Source organism: Mauremys reevesii, linkage group 21 (assembly GCF_016161935.1).
Source record: "Mauremys reevesii isolate NIE-2019 linkage group 21, ASM1616193v1, whole genome shotgun sequence".
NCBI classification, from domain to species: domain Eukaryota; kingdom Metazoa; phylum Chordata; order Testudines; family Geoemydidae; genus Mauremys; species Mauremys reevesii.
In genome coordinates, this window is record NC_052643.1 from 10,286,102 (window position 1) to 10,309,998 (window position 23,897).

At 45.4% G+C, this 23,897-nt stretch overlaps 1 protein-coding gene across 3 annotated transcripts in view; it reads right to left on the reverse strand.

Moving 5' to 3' along the window:
* Positions 1-5,674: 5,674 nt before the first annotated feature.
* The window catches only part of SLC25A33 (solute carrier family 25 member 33), a 33,920-nt gene continuing 15,697 nt past the window's right edge, over positions 5,675-23,897 (reverse strand). The window contains exons 2-7 of one of the 3 annotated variants that reach the window (XM_039508943.1): positions 20,739-20,919; positions 14,652-14,729; positions 12,412-12,512; positions 9,964-10,030; positions 8,169-8,452; positions 5,675-6,129 (exon numbers count right to left, since the gene is read on the reverse strand). In XM_039508943.1, coding sequence (XP_039364877.1) covers positions 5,927-6,129; positions 8,169-8,452; positions 9,964-10,030; positions 12,412-12,512; positions 14,652-14,729; positions 20,739-20,919 — 914 coding nt within the window. In that variant the 3' untranslated portion in view covers positions 5,675-5,926. Of the gene's footprint in view, positions 6,130-8,168; positions 8,453-9,963; positions 10,031-12,411; positions 12,513-14,651; positions 14,730-17,444; positions 17,567-20,738; positions 20,920-23,897 lie in introns of those variants that run through there. The other 2 variants (XM_039508946.1, XM_039508945.1) reach the window with 2 other exon arrangements.

The window sequence follows — 23,897 nt, forward strand, 5'->3', positions numbered from 1 at the left end:
CCTTACTGGAGGTGCCTCCCTGTGGAGTCTCTCTATCCCTAGGTTGATTATCTGGGTCACCTTTGTGGAGTCTGGTCAGTCTCCACCCACAGAAATCCCACTTCAGGGGAGGAGGATACCCCCACAGCTCAGGCTCAGCCCACAAGTCTTCACACCATGGGCACTTGGGGGGAATTGCTCACAAGATTCTCTCTCTTTGTATCTGGCAGTGGATCAAGGTTACTCCCTTTATCCTCCCTGATCACTCAGGGCCTCAGGTTCTCCTAACCCTCAAAATTATGCCTGGGTTTTTTCTCCTTGGGGCTGTATGGCAGGCGACTTCATAGGTCCCCCAGCCTCTACTAAGGAGTTGGGGCTATTTCCCCTGTACCTCCTTCCTCAATTCCTATCCTCACACCCTCAGTTTCCAGAAGGACTCTCCTTTCCTTCTGACTTAGGCTTTGTTGTCTAGAGGCTTCTACTGCTTCTCCTTTCGGCTCATTCTCTTTTCTCTCCCCTCTAGCTTCCTTTTCCCCACCCTGGGATTCCTTATACTGCCTTGTTTCGCTAGTGGGAAGGGGTTCCAGTCAGTGCCCAATACAACCGGATAGGACAGCCCATCTACTACCTTGACCTGTTTCCAACAAAACCTCCCACAGAACTCAAGGGGCACCCAGGCCATGGGGCAGCACTTCTTATCCTCATGGACTCACTATGTTCACAGTTGCTCCTAGAACAGGGGTTCTCAAACTGGGGGGTGGGACCGCTCAGGGGGTTGTGAGGTTATTACATGGGGTGTCTTGAGCAGTCAGCCTCCACCCCAAACCCTGCTTTGCCTGCAGCATTTATAATCATGTTAAATAGATAAAGTGTTTTCAGTTGATAAGGGGGGGGGTCACATTCAGAGGCTTGCTATGTGAAAGGGGTCACCCATACAAAAGTTTGAGAACCACTGTCCTAGAATCATCCAGTGAGACTTCACCAGGTCCCTCCAGACCAAAGAGCAAGCTGAGGCTGTATCCACAAGGCCCCTCCTGAGTTTCCTCCCCACCATAACTGAAGTGTAGACAGTTTGTCCATTGCTTCTCTCTAGTTCTGGCCCAGCTACAAAACTCACCAAACCACAGTCCATGTACAGGCAATCCCTTTGTGTGTGTCCCTGTCACATGTCTCTCTTCCCTTCCTGCTGAGGGTCTCTGGTCTGCCTCCCATGCTCCAGACCCCTATACGGTTGTCCTCCTTTCCTGGGAAAGTCCGCCTCTTTGCATTCCTCAGTTAATATCACGGCCAAATCCATCAAACCCGGTAGATGCTTCCTGACCCACACTTGTATGTTTTCAGGAAGGCCCTGAAGGAACTATTCTAGCACTGGAGCTCCCATTATTTCCCTCCCAGTTTGGGTGTATGGTCTCAGCCAGCAGATGACCCAGTCCGTCTGCCTTTGGGTGAATGCCCAGGACCATAAACCCCCAGCCCGCCTTGCAGATCAGAACTTTCGGTGGCACTTCTCAGTGGACAGCCTCATCTGCTCCAAGATGGCTGCCCTCACTGCCTTGTAATTCCTGGCCTAAGTCTCATTCAGAGCCTTATAGGCCGCTTGGGCTTCCCCCACAGATAGGGAGCCAGCCTCAGGGCCCAGGTTCCCCTATTCCAACCTGCACCCATAGCTACCCTCTCAAAGGTGCCCAGAATGCATCAGGATCATCAGCAGGGCCCATCTTACATAGGCCCTAGGCCCTGTGTCTGGTTACCATTCCCCCATCATAGGACTCACCATTCTGTAGGAGCTGCTACATGTTGGCTTGTTCTCTCATGAAATCCTGCAAGCTTTGCTGCTGCGAGGCCTGCCTCTCCATGTGATAGGGTTGTTGGAAACTTTGCAGGGTCTTCTCAGTTTCTTCTTGCTGTTTTATCAGCCATTGCAGGGTCTCCTCCATCATCCAGGCCGCCAAACCTTTGCGCTGGCTAAGATCCCAGACAAACCCCCATGTGTGGCAGGGCCCTCTCTCTCCCGCCTCTGCTCAAGTTCACACACAGTTGGGAGACCTTTTTTGGGTAAAACACCCCCAGTACAGTTTATTTACACTATTAATCTGCACCACCCCTACCTATGTTCTCCCTCCAACAGTCCTATGGAGCCCTCAGCTCCGAAGGTGAGCAGGGAAGAACAGACTCTCCCATCCCACTTTCTTCCTGTGCCTTTTGTACCATCTGCCTAATGGCCTGATTAGTCTCTGTCCTCCTCAGCCCCTCTTAATGAGGTCTGCTCTGGAGTCAGTGATTACAGCAGCAGTGACCAGAGTGCTGGCTCGGCTGCTATTTCCCAGCACCCCTCTGGCTCCCTGCTTTTGACCTTGTGACCCTGTTTCATCATTCCTTGTCCCCTGCCTTTACTTGAACCCTGGATTTAGTGCTTCCTCCTCTCAGGCTCAGGGAGGGGCCTTCTGATACAGGCAGGCTTGTTTCCTTCCCCCTCCCCTCTCCCCAAACTGGTATTGCCCAGCACTCTGTCACAGTACTTCAGCCCAGTTTACGGCTGTGAAAGGCAAGTAGCACCTGGGCTGTTGCTTCTGGCTGGCTGCAAGTGGGACAGCTCTTTGGCTGAGCAAATGTTGTGCCTTTAGCTCTAAAGAGGGTCAGTTCAATAGAGAGGTGCAGCCTAGGATAGACAAGAGGGGCTGCTTTTAAGAAACTGGCACTAGTTTTATGTTTCTCAACTTCTGGACACCCATATTGGGCCTAATTTTCCAGAGGTGCTAAGGACCCACAGTTCCCACGGACATCAAATGAAATCCCAGGTGTGAGCAATTTTGATAACCAAAGACCAAGCTGTTTCAAAAACTGGGCACCCAGAACCAATGGACAATCAGAAAATTTGGCTGAGACATCCGTATTCTAATCATAGCTCTGACACACTCCCTCCTTCTGGCATTGGTCAAGTCGCTTATAATTTCTGCCTCCTTTTTCTTCAACTGTACAAGAAATACATTCCTGCTTCATAATTATGAAGCAAGGCTGCTTCCACGTGAGTACTTACTACAAATGAAGCAGGACCACAAAGACAGATGGGGATAAGGCAGAACATAAAAGAAAAGGGGAATAGAGAATGGAGTGAATAAAGACTAAAAATCTTCAAAGTCGGAGGAAAAAGAAATGACAAGTGAAGACTGACCACTTCCTCTAGGCACTACCATAATATCTAACCACTCATGCCAACAGCCTCGTGAGGAGCCATGATCCATCCTCTCACCTGTAGCTGGACCCCTCAGACCCCAAACAGCCCCTATCTGTTCCATCAGAGCTACCACAAAAATTAGACTTACAGAAACTGGCATCCTGAACCCCTGTACAGCTTGTTTTAACCATTCTACAATGGGTGAAATCCTGGCCTCACTGTTGTCAGTGGGAGTTTTGCCACTGACTTCAATGGGGCCAGGATATTACCCAGTATTTGCAACATGGTGCTAGGAAGCAAGAACCTGGAAGTGAAACACAAGTGACATCGACTAGTATATTTTCATTGCCCAAACAGTGAGAGACTACTCACAAAGCCTGACAGTAAATGTGTCTAAATCTTTACAGGATTAGGGCCTTAGACTTTTATTGAACGTTTTGGATTTTAGTGTAAAGGAGAGGGAATAAATTAAACTTTAATTCATCTTCCAACAGCTGTCAATATAGTATGTTCAGTCCCCATCAAATTATTTGCCAGGGTCATTAGTAAAAAATCCAACACACCTTATTGAACAGGCTTAGATATTCTTAAACCCCCCCATTTATAATCTCAAGTTTTGAGCCTTTCAAGCAAACCACTAATTTCCCTTTTTCTAAAAGGGAGGCACCAGCAGCCCAGACACTTGACTAATGCTGTAAAAGTGAGCCAATGTACATGAAAAACAGGAACAGTTTAAGAAAGCAGATCTCAGGTTCAAGTTTTGAAGGAATAAGCAGCAAAAATCTTTTGGTTTCAGAACTGACAGTTTTGAGTCCCACAAAGGTTTTAAAGAGAGACAAGAAGCAAAACTATTTTAAGTGTTGGATTTCTAGTTTATTCAACTTTCAATTTTTTTTTTAATTTTAAAATTCAAACAAATGTTACATTCTCTCCTTTCCAATGAGCCTCTGCAGGATTGAATAAATTCTTCTATAGTCACATTGGGCCTCATCTGTAGGGTACATATGCTTCACTTTCCTCCTACCTCTGCAATTGTCCTCAATGGGGGCTTAACTGTTAGCATCCAGATGGCATTTTGTTAGATACAGAGTGGGTCAGTAATCACATTTCTAACCATCATGCTTATTCTCATTAGCTTTTTACAAGCAGACAGGAAAAAGCCCATGAGTGAGGCTAGGGCTCTAGAATCCTAACAATTTGTAACACCCTCCCAAGTCCGAGTTTGCTTCTTGGTGAAGTTAGAAAAGTAAACACTGGATATGCCCAAGAATTCAACACCTGCTGAAATCACGAGCAGCTCAGTTGTTCAGTTCAGCTGTAGAAAAAGACAGAAGATGATCTCTCTTGCACTGCAGCATTTGTCTCAGCTGTCAAAGCAAATTACACTAATGGGTACAAGAACACAGTGACCAGTCAAAAAGGCAAAACCAAATGTAACCCTTTACGTCCCCTCAAAATTATCCAGAAACACCCAGCAATTATACCTGGACAGTGATATCTAGGCCACTGGGTGCTAGAATATAAATGACTGCTTAAGTATACGCACATTTCAATAGCCCCATGACAGGATTAGAGCTATGCAGGATGTGTAGTTTGAAACTGAGAGGCAGGAGCTATGTCATTGACTAGTGGTGAAAGATGACCAAAGTGGTGGGGGAGGAACCATTCAATCTGGTCTCTTTGGAGCACAGGAGATTACTGAACCTACATGAAGTGGGGTGAGAGCAGTCCAATAGGTTGTACTGGAGTAGGAGATCTGTCTCTCTCCATTTTTAACTTTATAAATGGTTTCCTTAAGTCTCATTATATAACTTTATATGGTTTTTACTTAGCCCAGTGAGGTAGCAAGGGTTATGAGGAGGTAAGATGTGCATGATTGCATTCTAATCGCCCCTGAGGAACAATAACTTGGTAAGTCAGATTAATAATTATTGATGGCCAATTAAACCTGTTTAGCTCCTAGATATTGCACCAGAAAGTGGAGCTCTAGAGTTGGCTTCATACCTTGAAGAATTTGTTCTGATTCCCCCCATGCCATTCAGAAAAGAAGTCACCACTGGAGAGGAGGACAGTAATAGATTCGAGAAGATTTAAATGATGCAAACATTAGGTGCCCTCCCAAGTATGGTTTAAGTTTCTCTCAAGGAAGCTATTCTGCTTAACCTTTACAGGAATGTCTTCCAATATAGTGGCTTATCCAGGAGATTCCGGCATGAACATTTTATACCAGTCAAGTTGCTTGTTACAAAGCTGCCTCACTGTGCTCAGGACCCCGTTCTGAAAGCTCACGTGGGTGATGAATATTACACCATGAAGCACACTGAAAGGTCTCAGGGCTCCTGGAAGATGGTATTTTGTGACACCAGTAGTAGGAGGTCTCAGTTTCAGACTCCAAACCAGTTCCTCTCCCACTTCAATACAGTTTTAATGACTATCAATCCCAGGGGTATCTCAAATAGCACAGGTACATATATGCCACATATACCTGTGCTTAAAGAAAAGGACAACCAAAAACATACATAAATTAAATAGCATGATTTAATTTAGTAGCAGTTTAATTCTGAATCATCTCTCCTTAAGTTAAAAAGTTGTAATTAACTATTAACGTTAATGAGTTGAAACCTTCCAGAAAGCATGAATCCAAAAGGAAAAGTGTCCAGCAGGTGATCAGAGACTCATAGCTATTCTCCATCTTCATCACCTGTATCAGTCTCTTAATGGCTATTTGCTCAATGTCAGTTTTTATTTTCCAGAGGATGCTCCCTGGCTCTGCTACTTAGTGCGGTCTTCCAACAGGTACACAATTAGCTCATAGGTGGACAACACAATGGCTGTGTTTGGTATCTGCCTGATGAGCTGCGCAAAGAGTCCTCTATAGAAAGCCATGTAGCCTTCCTCACGTGCTACCAGACGAGCCGTCTGAAAGAAAGTCTTGTATTTTGTGCCTTCCTCTCGCAGTCTTGTCCGTATGACCTCTGGGGGGGAACAAACAGAGCACTAGGTTAGTGTCTCCAGTCAAATCCCTCAGCCCAGAAACACTTACAGATTAGGAAAGAGTCTGCATAGCTCAGGGCAATCAGAACCTTACCCTGGACAAGGGAGATGCCTGTTGGATAATCCGCTCACCTACACTTACAAACCCTGGAGTCCAGTAGGCACTGCTTGCAAGGCAAGGCAGGAAGTTAAAATTGGTTTTCCACTTCCATGTAAACACCAAACTGCACAGTAAAGGGATGGCTTGCTTATGAGGGCTGTTACTCAGCTGACCACCTCCTCTGTTTCTGTTCACATTCCTCACACAGTGCTTTGGAAAGAGGGTACACAGTTAAGTAGGTCTGTGCTCCCCTCAAACTGGCGTATGGGGCGTGCTGGGGCTTGGTGGCATTTACCATGAAACGGAGGGAAGCCACTTTTGATTTGGCACAGCGACAGTGTTGTTCAAGGCCATAGCGGTGATCAACAGATGCACTTGGGCTGGATTCCAACTGATGGAACAAGAGAGGTGGCTGGCAGTACAGTGCTTTCTGTGAGGGGCCCGGAACTCTGAAACAAACTTCCTCCTCTGCTCCAAAATCGCTGGGGTCCATTGAACTTCAGAACACCTTGCAAGGTGCATCAATTTGTGTGGGCTGCTGTGGCAGGCAGCTCTGGAGAGGAATCAGATGGTGGGGGGGAGATCTGCATGGTGTGTGGGCTGTTTAGCTTTATGGCAGCAGCACCTACTGCCTTAGAGAGAAGCCACTTGTAATTTGTATAAATCAAAACACGCCTTCTCCAAGAGGCAGGCTCTCTTTGGCCAAGTCAGATTTTTTTCATTTGCACATAAATTTATATACTGTTCAGGTATGATGGAAGTCAAAAACGGTCTCTGTACAGTTGCAATGAAAATCTGGCCCCATATAATCTGCCTGGAGATTGATGGTAGAGAAAAGCTTCTTATAGATTCAGAGCATTGATGGCATTATGAAATCTGTATGTAGCTGCATCCATTAAACAAGGTACCGAGGACAATTTAAAAAGGAAGAGGAAGGCCTGGAATAGAATTAGTCAAGGGTTTGGTGAATCAGATTTCACAGTCTTTTCTCCCCCACTCTTTTCCATTTGTGATGTGATCTATTGCCTAAAAGTTAGTGCCGAAAATGAGGTGTAAGCCCAGAGTGGCATTTTCATGGTAGCATCTAAGGGTATCAGACTAAGAATTCAAGCCATGTTAACAGCCAGTATTTAGGGCTTTGATTTTAAAAGGAAGGAGAGAAGTTGGCAGAGAGGTGTGCAAGGGAATCGGACTGATTTTTCCATAAAGCACAGCGTACAGTGGAGTAAAGAAATACTGCTGGATAAGGAAAAGAGAATCATTGGCATTTCAGAGCCAGCCTCATTGCCCTGTTTCCATCTCTCACTTCAGCAGCTCTCTCTATGCTACCCCTTCGGTGTGGAATGCCCAGCAATTTTCATTGTCTGAGGGGAGAGTGATGGCTTGGCCAAATCCCTGCTAAACCCCTCTGCTGAGCTGCCTACAAGAGGTGGGATGGGCACCTATTTAAGCATGACAACATGCATAATCCAAAATGCCACAACCTTGTCATTCCCCAGCCCTTTCTCCCTCATTGCATCTCTTCAGGACAGAAACAATAGCCTGCTTGTTCTGGAAAACACTTAGCTCACTTTGAGTGCAGCATAAATGACTGGAGGTAATAAAAATGAAACAAACACTCATGCTCCAAAGATCTGTGAGGAGCTGGAAGAGGCTACTAGTGAAAAGCGGGAAGGGAGGGAGAAGAGTTAGCTTTCTGTAGCAAACCTCCTTCAGGAAGTCACAGCAATTAGCTGTTTAGCCAGCAAGGAACAACGGGAACAATGCTGAAGATCTGGGTGGATAGACAGTCACTGAAGTAACATAGCATCTGTAGACATCCAGATTAATAAAACTATTACAGCACTGTCAGCCATAGATTGATACAGACTAAAATCAACAGCTGTTCTACTGCGCTGGTAAATGGAGAGTTTAACATACCATGCGGATAAGCAATACAGGAGGCACAGCCCTTAGAAACAGCAGCAGCAAACATCAGTCCAAAAAAGTTTGTGGAGTTCCTCTTGGTCCCATTAGTAGGGGAAGGGGGCAGCTGGACATCCTTCAGGTGCTTCTTTAAACTTTCATAAATAGCAAAGCAGATAATGGTCTCCGAAATCCCAGCATAGGAGGCCGTCAAGCCTCTGTAAAAACCACGGACCCCTTCTGTCTGGTAAACGTATCTAGCACACTGCAAAGCATTCATCGGCTTTGAACCCCTGACTCTAAAGGGAGCAAATTAAAACAGGGTTAGAACAAGGCAAAAAACTCAGAGGTTCAAAAAACTGCACGGACATTACAAATGAAAAGTGACCCAGGAGAAACAAGAATGGCTCTCTGCTAAGTGTAGCTGCCGGAATTTTCTAGGAATGCCGTGCAGAGACTTGTAATGTTCCTTTCATTGCTTTTGGCATTGTAGTCACATTTCAAATGCCAGTAGCTGGACTGTAATGCTAAGTGTGCACATGTGGCTTTTCCAATTAGCTAATACATGCTTGTGCTAATCTTTCCAGCTCCAGTCCTGGCTCCCCTGTCATAGTTTAGTGCTTTAATAACAGCACTATGGAAGGAGTATTGCTTTTTATTGAACTAGCAAGTTCCTTCCTGTCTAGTTGTGGCAGGGCCAGAGACAAAAGGTCTGTACCTGGAATGATTCTTCAGGTAACAAGCAGCATTTAGTTCAAAGGTGCCACCTAGTGACTTACTGGAGTTTGGCTTTTTAAATCATTTATAAGCTGCGTAAACCAACATATTTTCAAGTACTTCTTGGTGAGTAATCTCGGGATTTTAAGGATCTTTCTGATCATCCAACATATCCCCAGGGAAAAAAAATGGCCATTTTAAAGAGTCACATTATTAATGTAACCTTAACTATAGCAGAGCTCTCGCTGTGGTATAATCCCTCATAGCTTTCCACTAGTGACTGAAGCTATTACTATAAATTTTTACATAAGACTGTCCTTCTCTCTAGGACATCTGGTTGAGAGTAATGTGGTACTGAAGGGGAGCCAAAGGACTTTAAAACCCCTGAAGGGGACCCTTTTCTTGCCATTATAGTGTTCTATGAAATTAAACAGCCTCGATTATAGGAGTTTAAAAAACTTTACATTGTTCAGAACGTAGCTAACGGGCAGTTACGGAGGGTCCTGCATTATTGAACTAGCTGAAGAGAATATAAACCCCACTTCTGTATGATTTAGAGCCCACGTTAGTGCCTTGTATTGTCATATAGGGGACGCAGCTCCTCAGTCCTGACCTTTCCCTCGTTGAGCCCTGCCTGAGACTCTCACTTTGGTACTTGTGTGACCTGTGTGACCCCCATTACCAAAGTATCCTCACGATCTTTCATGTATTTAGGTTCAACACCACCACTGTGTGTGAGGTGGGGAAAATGGGGAACTGAGGCAGAGAGAAAGACTAAGTGACTTGTCCAAGGCCACACAGGAAGTCTGGGGTGGAGCTGGGAACTGAATGTGGGTCTTGAGTCCCAAGCTAACACCAACTGGACCATCCTTCCCCTCCTCAGTAGTGACCCCTCTTGTCCAATGAAGGTACAACACTGATAGGCTTAAGCTGTACCCTGGTCATCTAACCGGATGGTGACTTAAAGGATATGCGGGTTGAATGGGACAGGGAACAGGAACCAGGGATGCCAGGGCCACAGATGGTGGGGCAAGAATGTGTGTTTTGTAGCCCCTCTTAACTAAGATGGCATCAGTTTCTCTCAGTCACTTACTTCCGTTCCAGCTGCATTCTGGTTTTCACCATCCATATAGGGTTCATCAGGGAATTTGTGACAAAAGCTGAAAGAGAGAAAACAAAACACAAAAAAACAGCGTTAATTAAGAGGGATTGGTTGCTGCAATAACCATGACAATTGTTAAGCTTTAATGCTCTGTAGTCCCATAGGCGAGTTTCTATTTAGATTTTAGAACAGGAAGTGTAGGGAGGGAAGGAGTCGGTTTGGAACCAACACATTGCTACAGAATCAAAGCAAGTTCCCCTTGTGAGGTATTCATTCTCTCTACCATAGGACTTTGTGAAGCATTAAGGAATGGTATGATTATGTAGCCCATGTTACTGTAAACAGCCTTCTATGAGATTTAATATTTACTGATGGATTTTAGAATAATTTATTAACTTGTCCTTAGAGATGCAGGGAAATCCATGAACAAATCATCCATATCAGATAGTCCAAGACTCTAGGTGGTGCTGTTGAGCCATCTCCTTAACTGAACCCATCCACGCTTGAGATAATTTGAGAATGGTTTTTAATGGGCAGTTTGGTGACACAGGTCTGAGTAAGCTGGTGCAGTCATCCTGCAGTAAGTTTTCCCAGAATAGCAAAGTACCTTCCCAACATGGACAAAAAGAGAGACTAAAAAGAATAGTCGGTCTGAAAACCATTATGTTTGGGGATTGGCTAATTTCCATTAAATTGCACATTTCCTTATTGTTCACAGGAGCATCATTAAAACATCCTCCTCCTTCTGGTCTGCAAATGGCCAACTTATTTTCAGAAGAAAGGTACGCAAAGTTTTCCATAGTAAAAGGGCTCCTACATAAGCAAGATGAAATATACTTCAGCACTAGCACACTCACTCGATACTGTAACTTCACTTCTTCCCACCCCTTAAGTCTCAATTTGAAAGGCACTTATAATTATAACAACATGCAGATGGTTTCTTTCCCCAGTGGAAGGGACGATGACACATTGCTGGTCATTGCTCAAGAACTGCAGTGCGGGTAAAATTTCTTTAAGACTAGTATTGTCAAAGGAGTCTACTCACTAGCTGTACTGCTTGAACTATTCCGGTATAGTCTAGCACTACAAGCCCCCTAGTGGGATGCATTTATACCAGTACAAAAGTGTTTATACTGGTAAATCTTATTCCCGTATGGGAAGGAGAATAAACTAGTCCAGAATAAGACATCTTTATTTTGGCATAACTGTGTCTACACTAGGAGCTATACCAGTGTAAGTATTTCAGTAAATAGTTACAACTGTCCCCCCTCCCCCCCGCAACATTGTTTTACTTGTGTAACTGTTGACAGAGCAGGCCTAAGGGAGTTGTGTGCCCAACTCCCTTGGAAAGCCCCATAGGCTTATTTGGGAATCCCAGCTTAAATTCCTTGTTCCACTGGGTAACCCATCCAGTACGCTTCAGAATTTGAGACGTATTGGACGCTCTGTGGTATGTCAGTGGTTAGGCATTTCTTTATGTGGGGTGACTACAGCATGTACAAATCTTATGTGGGTATTCGCCTGGCAGGCTCCTCTAGAGTGCTAGTTCTCCCCGCCCCAAATGCTTTATGGTGACTTTGAAAAAGTGTCCTTGTCAAAGCTTCCCACAACTATGTTATACAACCGGTAAAAACAACCCTTGTTTGGAATTAATTCCTCCCTGGTTGAAACTGACACTCAGTTGTGTAAGTGGAGAGCTGCAGAAATAAGGTTTTGACTAAGCCTCCTGCATGAACATTAACTTCTAGTTCTGCAAAGAGGGGCTCCTTAAGAATCCGTAGAGAAGCTTGCCAAGTTGTCTCCTGCCTCCCTGTTTTGAAGAGAACTGGACATTTCCGGTTCGGCTGAGTTGATTTTCAACAATCCCTGAACTTTGATTCCTTAGGAGGTGCCCTTCCCAACATCATTGTTTCATGAACTCAGCCACCTTTCCTGATCTCAATCTTTTATGGAGATCATTGGCGAGACCCAGCAATACAGTGGGTGCACAAACCCAGGGAGACCGAATGAACATTTTCAGAAAGATCCGGGCATTTCTGCACTATAATATGCAGCTTCTGTCTTATGGTAGCATACAGAGGTATCAATCAGATCAAGCGCCACTGTGCAGGGTACTAATACAAACATCACTCCCTGTTTTATGCTTCATTACCAACATTTTCCACTGCTTTAGCTGGGAAATGTGCTTGAGGCAGCCCTCGATGGCACCTACACCATACAGAGTAGCATGTTGAAAGAATTAAGGATCTGATAGATAAAATTTCTTCATTGCCCTCTATAAAGAGAGGTTCTTGGGAGTGGAGTGGAAATGGTGCGTGACGGATTCTGAAGTAGGATCAACACAGATAACCCATTTCTGGAAGCAGAATGGCTGGGCACCTTTGTACTATGGCAAGACAGCCTGGGAGACAAAGGGACACCCTCCATGCAATCACATACCTGCAGAGCCTGCTGAGCAAATGTGCACAATGTTGCTGTTGGGCACAAAAATGCCATTAAATCGCTCCTTGGCTTTGGAGTAGCATGCAAAGTAGACCGCCCTGTGCCAGGAAGAAGAGAAGAACTCGCTACAGAGGATAATCTACAGACATGCAATTCAAACCAGTCACTGCTTTCCTCCCATAGTCCAGATCAACGAGGTAGATCTCAGAAGGGCCACAACATTGTTTCCGTCGGCAAAGACTCGCCCTGCCAACCTACACCGGGACACCTGCCTGTGCAGCCACTAGGGTCTCGTGCAATTCATAGCTTCTGTGGGCCGAGCTCACTGTGCACATCAGGGACTCCTTGCATTCCTCCATTCCACCCACGCTATTTCAGGGACTCCCTGCAACGTCCCCACTGCTCCCTTAAGTGTAGGGCTGTAACTCCCATGTCCTTCATTCACCTCCTCACTGCCAGTGGCTCTGCCTGCCCCCCATTCCTCCCTCTCTCAATCTCACCCCTGCAACCAGGGGCTCTGAGGGTCCCCCCATTCCTCCCTTGGCAGAGGCTCTGCCCCCCTTTCCTCCTACTCCCTCCTCCCCACCACCAGGGGTTCAGTGTTGCCCCCCCATGGCAGGGGCTCTGTGTACACCCGTATCTCCCAAAACTAGGATCCCCAATTTCCCTTCCACTAGATGTGGTGTGCTCCCCGTTTCCCCTATGCCAGGGTCCCCATTCTTTCCCCCATGCCAGGGCTCTGTGCATGCATGATTCTCTCCCCCCTTTCTTGTTGGTCTTTCTGTCTGGGAGATAAATCATTCAGGGTATCAACAGATGAAATACTGGTATTGCTATGCTGGAAAGCGTTAATGGAGGCCATTGATCAGTTTTATCTGTAGATCAGTGCAGAGGTGCTTGAAGCTGCGGCTAGTTTAAACAGACAGTCGGGCTCCCACCTTCTCTCGTTTTCCCCCTTTTGGTTTTCCAATTTCCCCCCAAATAGAAGTTTTGCAATTGATTAGATGCAGTGTCGACCAGTTATTGCATTACAGACATAGTCAAAGAAAATGCCATCAGGCTGAGCCTATGGCCTCAGGAGGTTGGCCAATTAAAGCCTGAATGGGAAGTAGTGTAGTCTTGCACACAAAGCACAGGACGGAGGAGTCAGGGGGTACGTCTACACTGCATCTGGGAATGTCTCCCCCTGCCCAGGCTTGAGAGGCATGCCCCCCAGCTGCTAGGATGGCTAGCTTCGAACCCCAGCTCTGCCACGAGCACACTGAGTGACTCTAGGTAAGTTGCTTAACCAATCTGCACCCTTTTCCCTAGATGCCATCTTCCTGGGAGTGCCGTGAAATTTACTCCATATTTAAACAGTACTTTCAGATACTCCCAGGGCAGTGCTAAATAATGTGTTAATGCGAGTCGGCAGATTTTTTTGCACCCCCATATTTCTATCTTCCCAGTCTATGCCCAGCAAGTCACCTATTCCTGATATTCATTTAAATACCTGGCTCAGTCTACATACTTAAAAAAATGGACTGTCTTGTACTAACAGAACAATGCAATACTCCACCAATCTCAAGCTCCCTCTCTGCAGATCAGTTCTGTGAAAATAGTGTGTGAAACTGATAATGAAAAGCAAAGATCATAAGGAGCAGCCTAGATACACACAGAGAGAAACACAATGTACAGAAGCCAATAAAAAGGCCAGGAAAAGGCAGATTTTTAGGCACTGTACACAGAGGCACTCGCTTTCAGTCTGCTGGTACACCGTTTCCCAGGGAGAAGGAGAAGGAAACAGACAAGGAATTGAAAAGTGCTAGGCAAGTACTAAATAAGATTAATTCGCACTCAGCTTTCATTTGCACACCTCAAAAATAATGGCTTGAATTTAATATATTTATTTGTGTCACACTTGCATGGCACTTTTCTCATCCATAGATCTGCAACTCCTTTACAAAAAGGAAAGAGCTTCAATAGCCCCATTTCACAGATGGGTATACAAAAGTTAAGCAACTTGTCCCAAATCATTGAGTACATCTGTGACAGAGCTGGAATTAGAACTCAGGTCTCCTGTCTACTAGACTATGTGCTTATCACTTGCCAGCAGTTAGTTAATAAATGAACCATTTGGGCATTTTTTAAACTAGCTTAATAAAAACAGAGCATTTATAATATGCATCGTACAATCTTTGTGCCACAGCCTTAAAATGTACTTTATTAATATGAACTGAACCCTTTAAGATTTTTACCTTGATGGCGCCACTCCAACCAAGTTTGGACCCAATCCTCGGAAGAGTGACTTTGGTCCTTCTTTCTCCAAAATTGACCTAAAAAAATAAAATGCAAGTTCGCTGACTACCTCTCCTGGTAGACAATAACCATCAGTCACAGATCAGGAGAACTGTGGTAAAAGCTACCACAGTATTAAAAAACCAAACCTATCAGCGATCAGGCTGTGCTCTTTGGCAGAAAGCTGGCTGATTTAGCTATTGGCTTGAGAAAGCAAGCTAATGCAATAGAACTTAGGGGCATTACAGACAAATCTGCATTTGTGTCATATGAGAGCAGCTTAATAGCTCAGTTGCTTGAAAGCTATTGGGAACTGGGTTATTAAAGTTAATGGAGATCACAAGATAAGTCAGTTCTGAAAGACAAAAAAAAGTGTTCATTCTCTCACAGCTGTTCCTTCGGGGGGTTGCTTTTGAGGGGAAGTGGAGATTTCCTTGAGAAGCAAAGGTGTGTGGGGTTGAGAGGCCTTGCTAAACGGTGCCCCCCTTCAAATGGGTCACCAGTGGGGGCTGTGTGGGAGTGAGACTGAGCTTTGGACCCTTTCCTAGTCTGGAGTCACTGATGCAGGTGTAGCCCGGTCCCTGTGAGAATCAGAGAACCAGGCAGTTTTCCCCAAATGGGAGGAATGGGGAGATACAGACTATAGTGGAACTGCCCCCCACACTCTTTTTTGGATGACCATGAGAGTATTTTGGGGGGGATAAAGAGGGATAGGAGAAGAACACATGGTCTGAGCATGGGGCGGGGGTGGGTAAGGACTAGTTTCCAGAAGGAGGAACAAATTCCTACTTCCAAGGGGAAGCACATAACCCCTGTTATGCAGCTGGGAGTCTAGTCTGACCAGGCATTACACATTCTGGTTTAGGCCTCCTAAGCGGAAGCACAGAACGCTGCAGTTACGGTATTGTCAATTCCGAGCACTGAAAAAATCATGTGTTTGATATTGCAGAGCCTAAGTTTGCCTTAAAACTCATGAGATTTAAAAAAAAAAAAAATAATAATGTTTGGATTCATTTTCTTTGCCTTCTGGGTTTTGAACCTTTAGGTTACACCTGAATCACGTTTTCTAGCTTTTCTTTGCAATTATGATGGCTAGAAATGTATTTTTCTAAAATGAAAGCTGAGATTGTCACAATCACTAGACTCTAAGAGCTGGAGCTTTAAGACAGACACCAAATATAGTGAGAGTTGGCAAAACTGCTCAAGGGTCAAAAATTTGGACTGATCTGAGTGTCATTTTTCCCCTCCCATGGTTTAAACCCAAATGGGTGAGATGAGCTGGCACCAATATAAAAAAGGGTAAATGATTTGGATGGCCCCCTGGGGACCTTGTAAGTTTTGTACACGTTTGGTTCAACAGCATCCCTAGTGGAGAGTTCGATTCCAAGCAAGAAGCCTTGGAACAAAGGGACATTTACAAAAAAGAAAATAATGGTTGAGCCCTAGTAGGTATCCATGGATCATATTTCATACATAGCAAAAGCCACCTACATTGCCATGGAGTGGCTTTGGATTTCAGTATGGTGGCCTGCAAGGCAGTAGCAGCCCGCCTATTAAAAAAATCTTTATGTGAAAGACGTGGGGAAATTCTAACAGTTCCTGCTTCCAAAGGTCCTTCACACATGCCCGTTCTTTTGGTTTAAATCTCCCATTTTGCAAAGTTTACTTTTCAGGTCATTAATGCTGCTGGCAACGTTTGCTGCAGAACCCAAAAACAAGCTCATTAGAAAGCTTCTGAAACGCATCCCCAAAGTGGAGCCGAATAGTCTGTGTAAACTCAGAGGCTAAGTGTCTCCTAGGAAACAGACCCAGGGACTGCTTGTTCTTTGTCACTTTAACAGTCACGACTGTGGCTTCCAGCTGAGGTGACTCACCAAAATCTGGTTTACACACAAGCAGCTTGCCCTTCTGGGAACATTTTCGATTCTGAAAGGTTCCACAGGCAAGTTTAACCGGGTCTGTCCAGGGCATTTATTTTCTTTCTAGCCTTAACAGACAGTGTTTTCATAGCCAATACACAACTCCCTGGGAGCCATTTGACAGAGAGGCCTCTGGAGGCTTTCCCCCTTTCAGTGGAATTATTGATACCCCTCAAAGCACCTAGTTCACCCATCCCCAGCTCAGTAGTTTCAGGAGAGAAGGGCGGAAGGAATTAATTCAAAAGACCCAATTTTGCTCTTCATCCTGCTTTAAGGTTTCAAGTTCACAGCAGCAGGAGGGATCGCCACCACCTACAACAATAAAAATAAGACAGTCTATGCCCCAAACCCCTAGTATTCCGCAGCCTGGAGCGCATTGAGACATCAGTAAGAGGAGCCCAAAAATGTCATTACCTCCTCTAGAAGGCTTGCTTGAGGCGAAAGCTATTAATACAGCGTCTTCGCTGAAGAATCAATCATGAATAAGGCTAAGATTTTGTCATGGTTATTGTTAGTAAAAGTCACAGACAAGAAACAAAATTTCACAGAAGCCGTGACCTGTCTGACTTTTGCTGCTGCGGCTCGATGGTTTCCCCCGCCACTGTGGTGGCTGGGAGCTGTGGGGTACCCCCTCTGCCTGTGGCAGCTGGAAGCTGCAAGGGGGCCCCCTCTCACCGACAGTGGTTGGGAGCTGCAGGATGATCATACTTCCCAAAGAGAAAATGACACCCCCAGCTGCTTGCCCAAGGCGGACCGCTCCCCTCCACACCCCTCCATGCGAGGCTGTCGCCTGTTGCGGGAACCTTGCAGGGGGCCCCCTGTCACTGCTGTCACCTGTTGCTGGAACCCTGCCCCGGCCGCTGGCTGCCAGCTCCAGTCCCGAGGCCCCTGAGGCTGAAGCAGAGAATGTCATGGAGGTCTCTGGAAGTCACGGATTCCATGACTTCTGTGACCTCAACGTAGCCTTAGTCATGAAGAATCAGGTTCTGAACAGTGTGACTCCAACGATATAACTGAGAAAAATGCTGAACAAGTCCATGCTCCCACTAGACTCCTTCATCCAATATAGCTGTAGAGAAGGCAATTAGTCTTGGAAGGAAAGTGCACTTCTATCTATAAGAATCACACTTCAAATGTGGTCTCTGAAAACTTTCTTTGGTGGAGGTGGCAGCATGCAAGGCATTTACACTTTCCTTGGAGAATGTGTCCATTTACACAAAGTCGTGGTTAATTGCAGCATCAAGGGGGTCTGATTTCATCAAACTGGGAATTGGGAGCCAGTGGCAAGGGTACACGATCGCTTTAGGAGGGTGCACTGAGGTCCTACGTGAAATCAATCATTATAGACACCGAAGAATTTATTGTCCGTGAAAGACAAACAGTATGATCGAGTTGCAAGATTGCTTCACAGACATCTGGAAAAGGAGTCAGGCAAGTGACCGAGTTTGAGCAGTTGCTGAAATGAAATGAGATCAAATGAATCAAGACCACAAACACTGACTTTAATGAGTCGATAAGGATGGTAAAAGGCTGTCCGAGTTTTATCCAACTTCCTATCTCCCCCCAAAGAACAACCCTGAAAATGAGAGTGGGTGAACCCTATCACGAGAGCTGGCTACCTTGAAATGGTTTTACTGGACTCCCTTTTAATCAGGATTGCTTTGTGTCACAGGAGGGAGGGGAGTTAGATGCATCCAAAACGCACTGATTTGCTCCGATTACCTTGGTTTTGCATCGTGTACTGCTCTAGACTCAGCAATCTGACAAAAAATGTTATAAAGGGAATGCCTGGCATTTGGAGGATGTGGGCGGGGAAAAGAATTGCTTATCTAGAATATGGGATTCAAGTTGTGATGTGACGCAAGCTACACAGTTCTGCAGAGGACTTGATTGCCACTGTATTGTTATGTAATTCATGCCACTTCACTGGGCAATGTGCCAAATTTATCAGTATTACATAAATCAACCAATGTGTTTTGCTGGTTTTTTTTGGTTGCGTTTTTGTTTGGTTTTTGGGGGGGAGGGGTTTGCACCAAAATTCCTGATGCAAACAAAAAATCGTGGCACTAAAATAAAGTGCAAATATTTATTTGCAAAGATCCACAAACTTGGTGCAGCTTAGACTTTGACTTTGCTTTCTTCAGAAATGCAGCAGCAGAGACCTAGGCCTGGGTCTCAGGGTTATTGGTTAGGCTATACAAAACCGTTAGCTCGGGCGCACTGCCTTGCCTTAGATCCAATCTTCTTTTGTTGAATGTATGTCACAAACAAACTGCTGCTCCTACCAGTCTGCAGAGGCATCTGACAAACATTGGCAATTTTCCAACAGGGACATGCAGGGGGAGTTCAAACTCCCAGCTGAGGATTTGTATGGGAATGACCATGTAACATGCACTGGCTAAAACCACACATTAATAGCAGACAGTCGACTGCTCATTCAGTCAGAAATAGCACAAGAGGAGGAAAGAATAGGGCTGTCTGAGGACTGTTCATGCCATGTTTTCTAGCTGGACTGCTTTTGTGAAAGACACTGTCTCCTTCCTTTTCCTTCTCCTCCCCTACGAGTTCCAGGGTGGAATGTCACAATCAGCACCTTTCATAACAACAGTGCAGAGAAGCCCTCATTTACACGCATTCACCAGCATCCTACCTGTACCAGAAAGACCTCCACATTCAAAAGATCACCCTAGACCTTCCAACCCCCAGGTACTGAGCTAAGATTACATCACTTGGATCCTGTTTGCATCAGTTCAGGTTCTTGGACAGAAACCAAGTCTCATCTAATTTGAAGCACGTAGCTGGGAATGCAAGAAGGGGGATGTGCATGAATGATGTGGCAAACGGGAAAGATAGGAAGCTTGTTCTGAATGTAGAAAATGGATTGTTAGTTTTATCAATCTATTGTTTCAAAGAGGCTGGGAACAGGATACCTGGCAGCCGGGGCACCACTGGAAAAGCTCAGTCTTGAAGCTGCCAGTTCTGCAGTTTTTGGCAGGATCTGAGCCTTAAAAGAAAGGCAGGGATAGATTGCTTTGAAAAGCAATCCCAAGCGTATAGCACTGCGCTACTGCCCTGCAAACCCAGAGCAGTGACGCGTTACACACCCCTTCACCCTCCAGCATAGAGGGGGTCAGAGGTTCGTTTGGACCACAGCAATATTATTAAACAAAGGCACCACACGCTATGGCCTTTACACTCGTCCCTTCTTCACCACTTGATGGGCTCTTGGGGTTTTGTTGTGTTTTAAAGTGAGTTTTAGGCCAAGGCCCCAGCCTATTTGATGACCGGTGTTGATGGATTCTGCCCATCAAAGCAACTGAACACCCACCCACACAGGCAGGCGGAAGTCGTACGAAACCTTAGAAAGGTGGGTACAGCCCATCAAAAGGGACCAGGCTTCCTGAAACAGGGGAGGGGCAGACCCCAGTTAGAGTGACAGTCCTGGAGCCCACGGTCCCCAGAACAGGTCCACAGCACGGACAGCTGCAATGAAAGGTTTTTCTCCCATGCTGCTCCGACTCTAAACTAGAAGGACTGACACTGGCTCCAGAGATGAGGAAGGAGTTCTGTCTCCGTGGCTCACTCAGTCTTTCAGTCACACTGCCAAGACAGGGGCCTAGCCAGCAGGACTTGCCCATCACACTGCTCAGGTGCAAAAGTCTGAGAAACACGAGAAATCCAGAAAGATGAACAGGGCGAGAATCCACATGTTCTGAGCTACAGGGAATGCTATGGAGGAAAGGCATATTTTTAGTACTGCTCCTGCAAGCTGGCATACATATCACCTGGCAAGAGAATACTACCGACTCTGGATCCTTGAGGCTTAATACTTACCAGGAAGCTTAGAGCCAATAAGTCTATTTAAAAACCAAACCAATACTCTTTGGAAAACTTCTCAGTGCAGTTTTAAATAAAGTTCCTTTGAAAATTCAAAGGTAAAAATACATCTTGTGGAAGCAAAGATTAATTCAACTTTTCAGTTGCTGCTGAATACATAAGGCCCAATTCCCATCTCACACCAGTGTGAATCCAGAATGACACCATTCAAGTGTAAAACCAGTGCCAACGAAACCAGAGATAAGTCCATTGGTTGCATAGGATGCTACGAATGCCAAGAGCTGTACTCACTTTAGAACCCGGAGAAGTCCGGGTGATACAGATGTCGGCCTGACCATTCCTTCGCCACTGATCGTCCCCAACTGGACTTGAGGATAGTAGACAGTCCGGAACGCTAGCCTTGAAGACTGGAGCCTGGTCTTTATTACTTCTAAAGGACATGTAACAATGGCACCAACTGTACCCCCGCACCTGTAGGGCACAATGCAAACAGAGTACAGGGTCAGCAAAAGAACGTCACATCAAAACACCACATGTAACAAGCGAAGTCCTTTCCCCTCCCTTCCCCCACTGCAAGGAAGAGTTACAATTGTGTTTATGTCAATATCGGGAGAGGGGAACTTTTGGCATGGGATAAAAGAGGAGGGTTCAGAAAGAGATTCAGGAGCACTAACTTCTTCCTTGTCCCAAAAAAATTTAGTGAATCATTTTCTACTCAATGCTTGCATAAGTTACCAGTGGCACGAGGGTTCTGAAGGTCAGCGGAACACCCAAATCAATAGCAACTAATCAGCTCTTCGTCCCATGTTCTCTGTTCCTGTTTGTCCATGTCACCTGATCTTACTGTGCAAGAGAATTTGGTTTTCTTGAATGGAGTGGGGGTAATTCCAGTTTTTAGTGGGTCACTGGCCCTATTATAAACAAGGCTCTAGATTTAGATCCTTGGGGAATTCTTACATGAAGAAAGCCTAGTTAGAGACGGTAAAAAATAGCAACCATAGTGGACTGGGAGGCCTTGTGCGGAAAGTGATGTGACAAAGCCTTCTCTCCTTCTGTCAGTCAAGTTTTAAAAAGCCGTTTATAAGCTCTCTTCTGAGAAGTGGTAGGTGGAGGAATCTCAGACCTCCAAGTTAATCAGTTGCCCTGAAGAACTAGCGAATATTTGAGAAGAGGACCAGGGGCAAAAGGACAAGCTATGTGGTCAAATCAAATGGGTCCTTGACCCTGATCTGGGAAGCTCATATGTAATTTATATATTAACAAAACTATAACATGTTTACTAACAAAAAAACAAAACAAAACACCATGGATTCCAAGCCTGTGCATTAGCTCCTATTCACAAGGGTCAAGAAAATCTTGTCCTTGACACAAACTGTTGCCACCTGATAGAAAGAATCAAACCAAAAAAGTGTAATAAAAACATTTAGTTTTATTTCAGTTTGTCTATTGTTTTCTCAACTGTAACATCATGTGCTACGGTTGCTGCTCTTGTTGTTCAACCCTTCTTTTCCCACTGTTATCTGCATGCTGACAAAACCCAATTCCTGCTTTACTACTGTTCTTCCTTTTTTTGACTAACAGTTTCTTCCTGTTAGCAAATGGTATAGAGGGGACTTGTTTACTTGGGGACAAAGGAAAATTAATCTGAATTAACTAATGGTGTGAATTTAAAGTGGATTTGTTAAACTGCATTAAATCCCCGAGTGGACACATTCATTCAGAATTTAAGTGACCTTTTCTCAATTTAGCTTAATTCACTAGTGAACAAAACCTAATTAAGGCCACTTAAATTCTGAATGGGTGTCCACCCAGGGATTAATGTGCTGTAACTAATGCACTCTTAATTCCAAATCAATTAAAGGTGTGAAATTCTTTCCTGAATGTCCCTGAGCAGGCAAGCCCTTAAAAAGTGTGTCTGCACTGCATCATAAATCCAGATCAGTGGGATCCAGGTTGGTGGATCAGTGTTTCCAAGCCTGTGCTTGAGCATCCTCACTGTATTGTACACCTGAGTTTACAATTGCTGGACCACGGTATCACAGCCATGCTAACGTGTGTCCATCCTGCATTACACAGACATTGTGACTTGGGTCTACAGCTTGAGCTGCATCCACAATGCAAAATGATAGGGGGGCAGGTTAGAGCCCGAAGCCTAGCAGGCTCGTAGGTCCTGAGTGCTTGCTGACAGGAGTTGGACTGATTTGTGTGCGCGGACGAAAGGAGGGGCTCACCCTGAATCAGAGCCTGGGCTTAGCTGCAATGCAGGAATACCCTAAATCAGGGGGGTTCTCAACCTGAGCCCCCCCAACATGCTATAAAAACTCCACGGCCCACTTATGCCACAACAACTGGTTTTCTGCATATAAAAGCCAGGACCAGCATTAGTGGGTAGCAAGCAGGGCAACTGCCCGGAGCCCCATGTCACAAAGGTTCTTGTGAAGTTAAGTTGCTCAGGCTTCAACTTCAGCCCTGGGTGGCAGGGTTCAGGGCCCCGGGCTACAGCCCCACGCGGCGGGCCTTCAGCTTTCTGTCATGGGCCCCAGAAAGTCTAATGTCGTCCCTGCTTGGCAGACCCCCTCATGTCCCCACCCCAGGGGGCCCCAGACCCCTGGCTGAGAACCACTGCCCTAAGGGACTAGCATCTACTGTGTATACATTGAGCAATGAACAACGCTAACTCACACTAGCGATTGGGAAACCCTTTGAAAATTAATGCACTTTAAAACAAACGTACGTGACTGAAAAACAAGGATAGCTGATTGCAAGATGTAGCTGGTTCATTTATTTTGACAAATGTTGTTTACAATGATTTATCCTAACAGTTCACTGCATGCTAGCAACTGTTTTTCCCCCCATAGTACACATTGTGTAACCTTTCCAGTAAGCTCCCACCACCACTCTGCTATAACATCTTTACTGAGAAGTGGGGCAAGGCTGCTGGTTAGGACAATATGCAAGTCTGTGGCTCAGAGAGGTTCTATTGCTATATAAGTGACTTGGGGGAGGAGGGAGATGGAGATTCAGGAAGCTCTACATCTTGCAGACAGACTAATTTCACTGGCTGTATGAAGCAGTTCCAGAGCTGCCACAAGGGACTAGTGTGTTGCACACACCTCACCTTACATATGTGCTGCTTCTTGCAACCATGCTGGGGCTCTTTGCTCTGGAATTAACCCTTGCCAGTAAAGCAGCGATCAACAGAGGCAGTGTGACCAAGTGGATAGAGCGCTGAACTAAGACTCAAAAGAGCTGGGTTCTATTCTCATCTCTTCCACTGGCTGAGTGCCCTTGGTCAAGACTCATCACCCCTCTGTGCCTCCGTTTCCCCATCTGTAAAATGGGGATGATACTTCCCTTGTAAAGTGCTTTGAGATCTACTGAAGAAGAGTGCTACAAGATATTATTATAGGAGCTAGCGAGGATGTAGAAGGACCACACTGAAAACTTCAG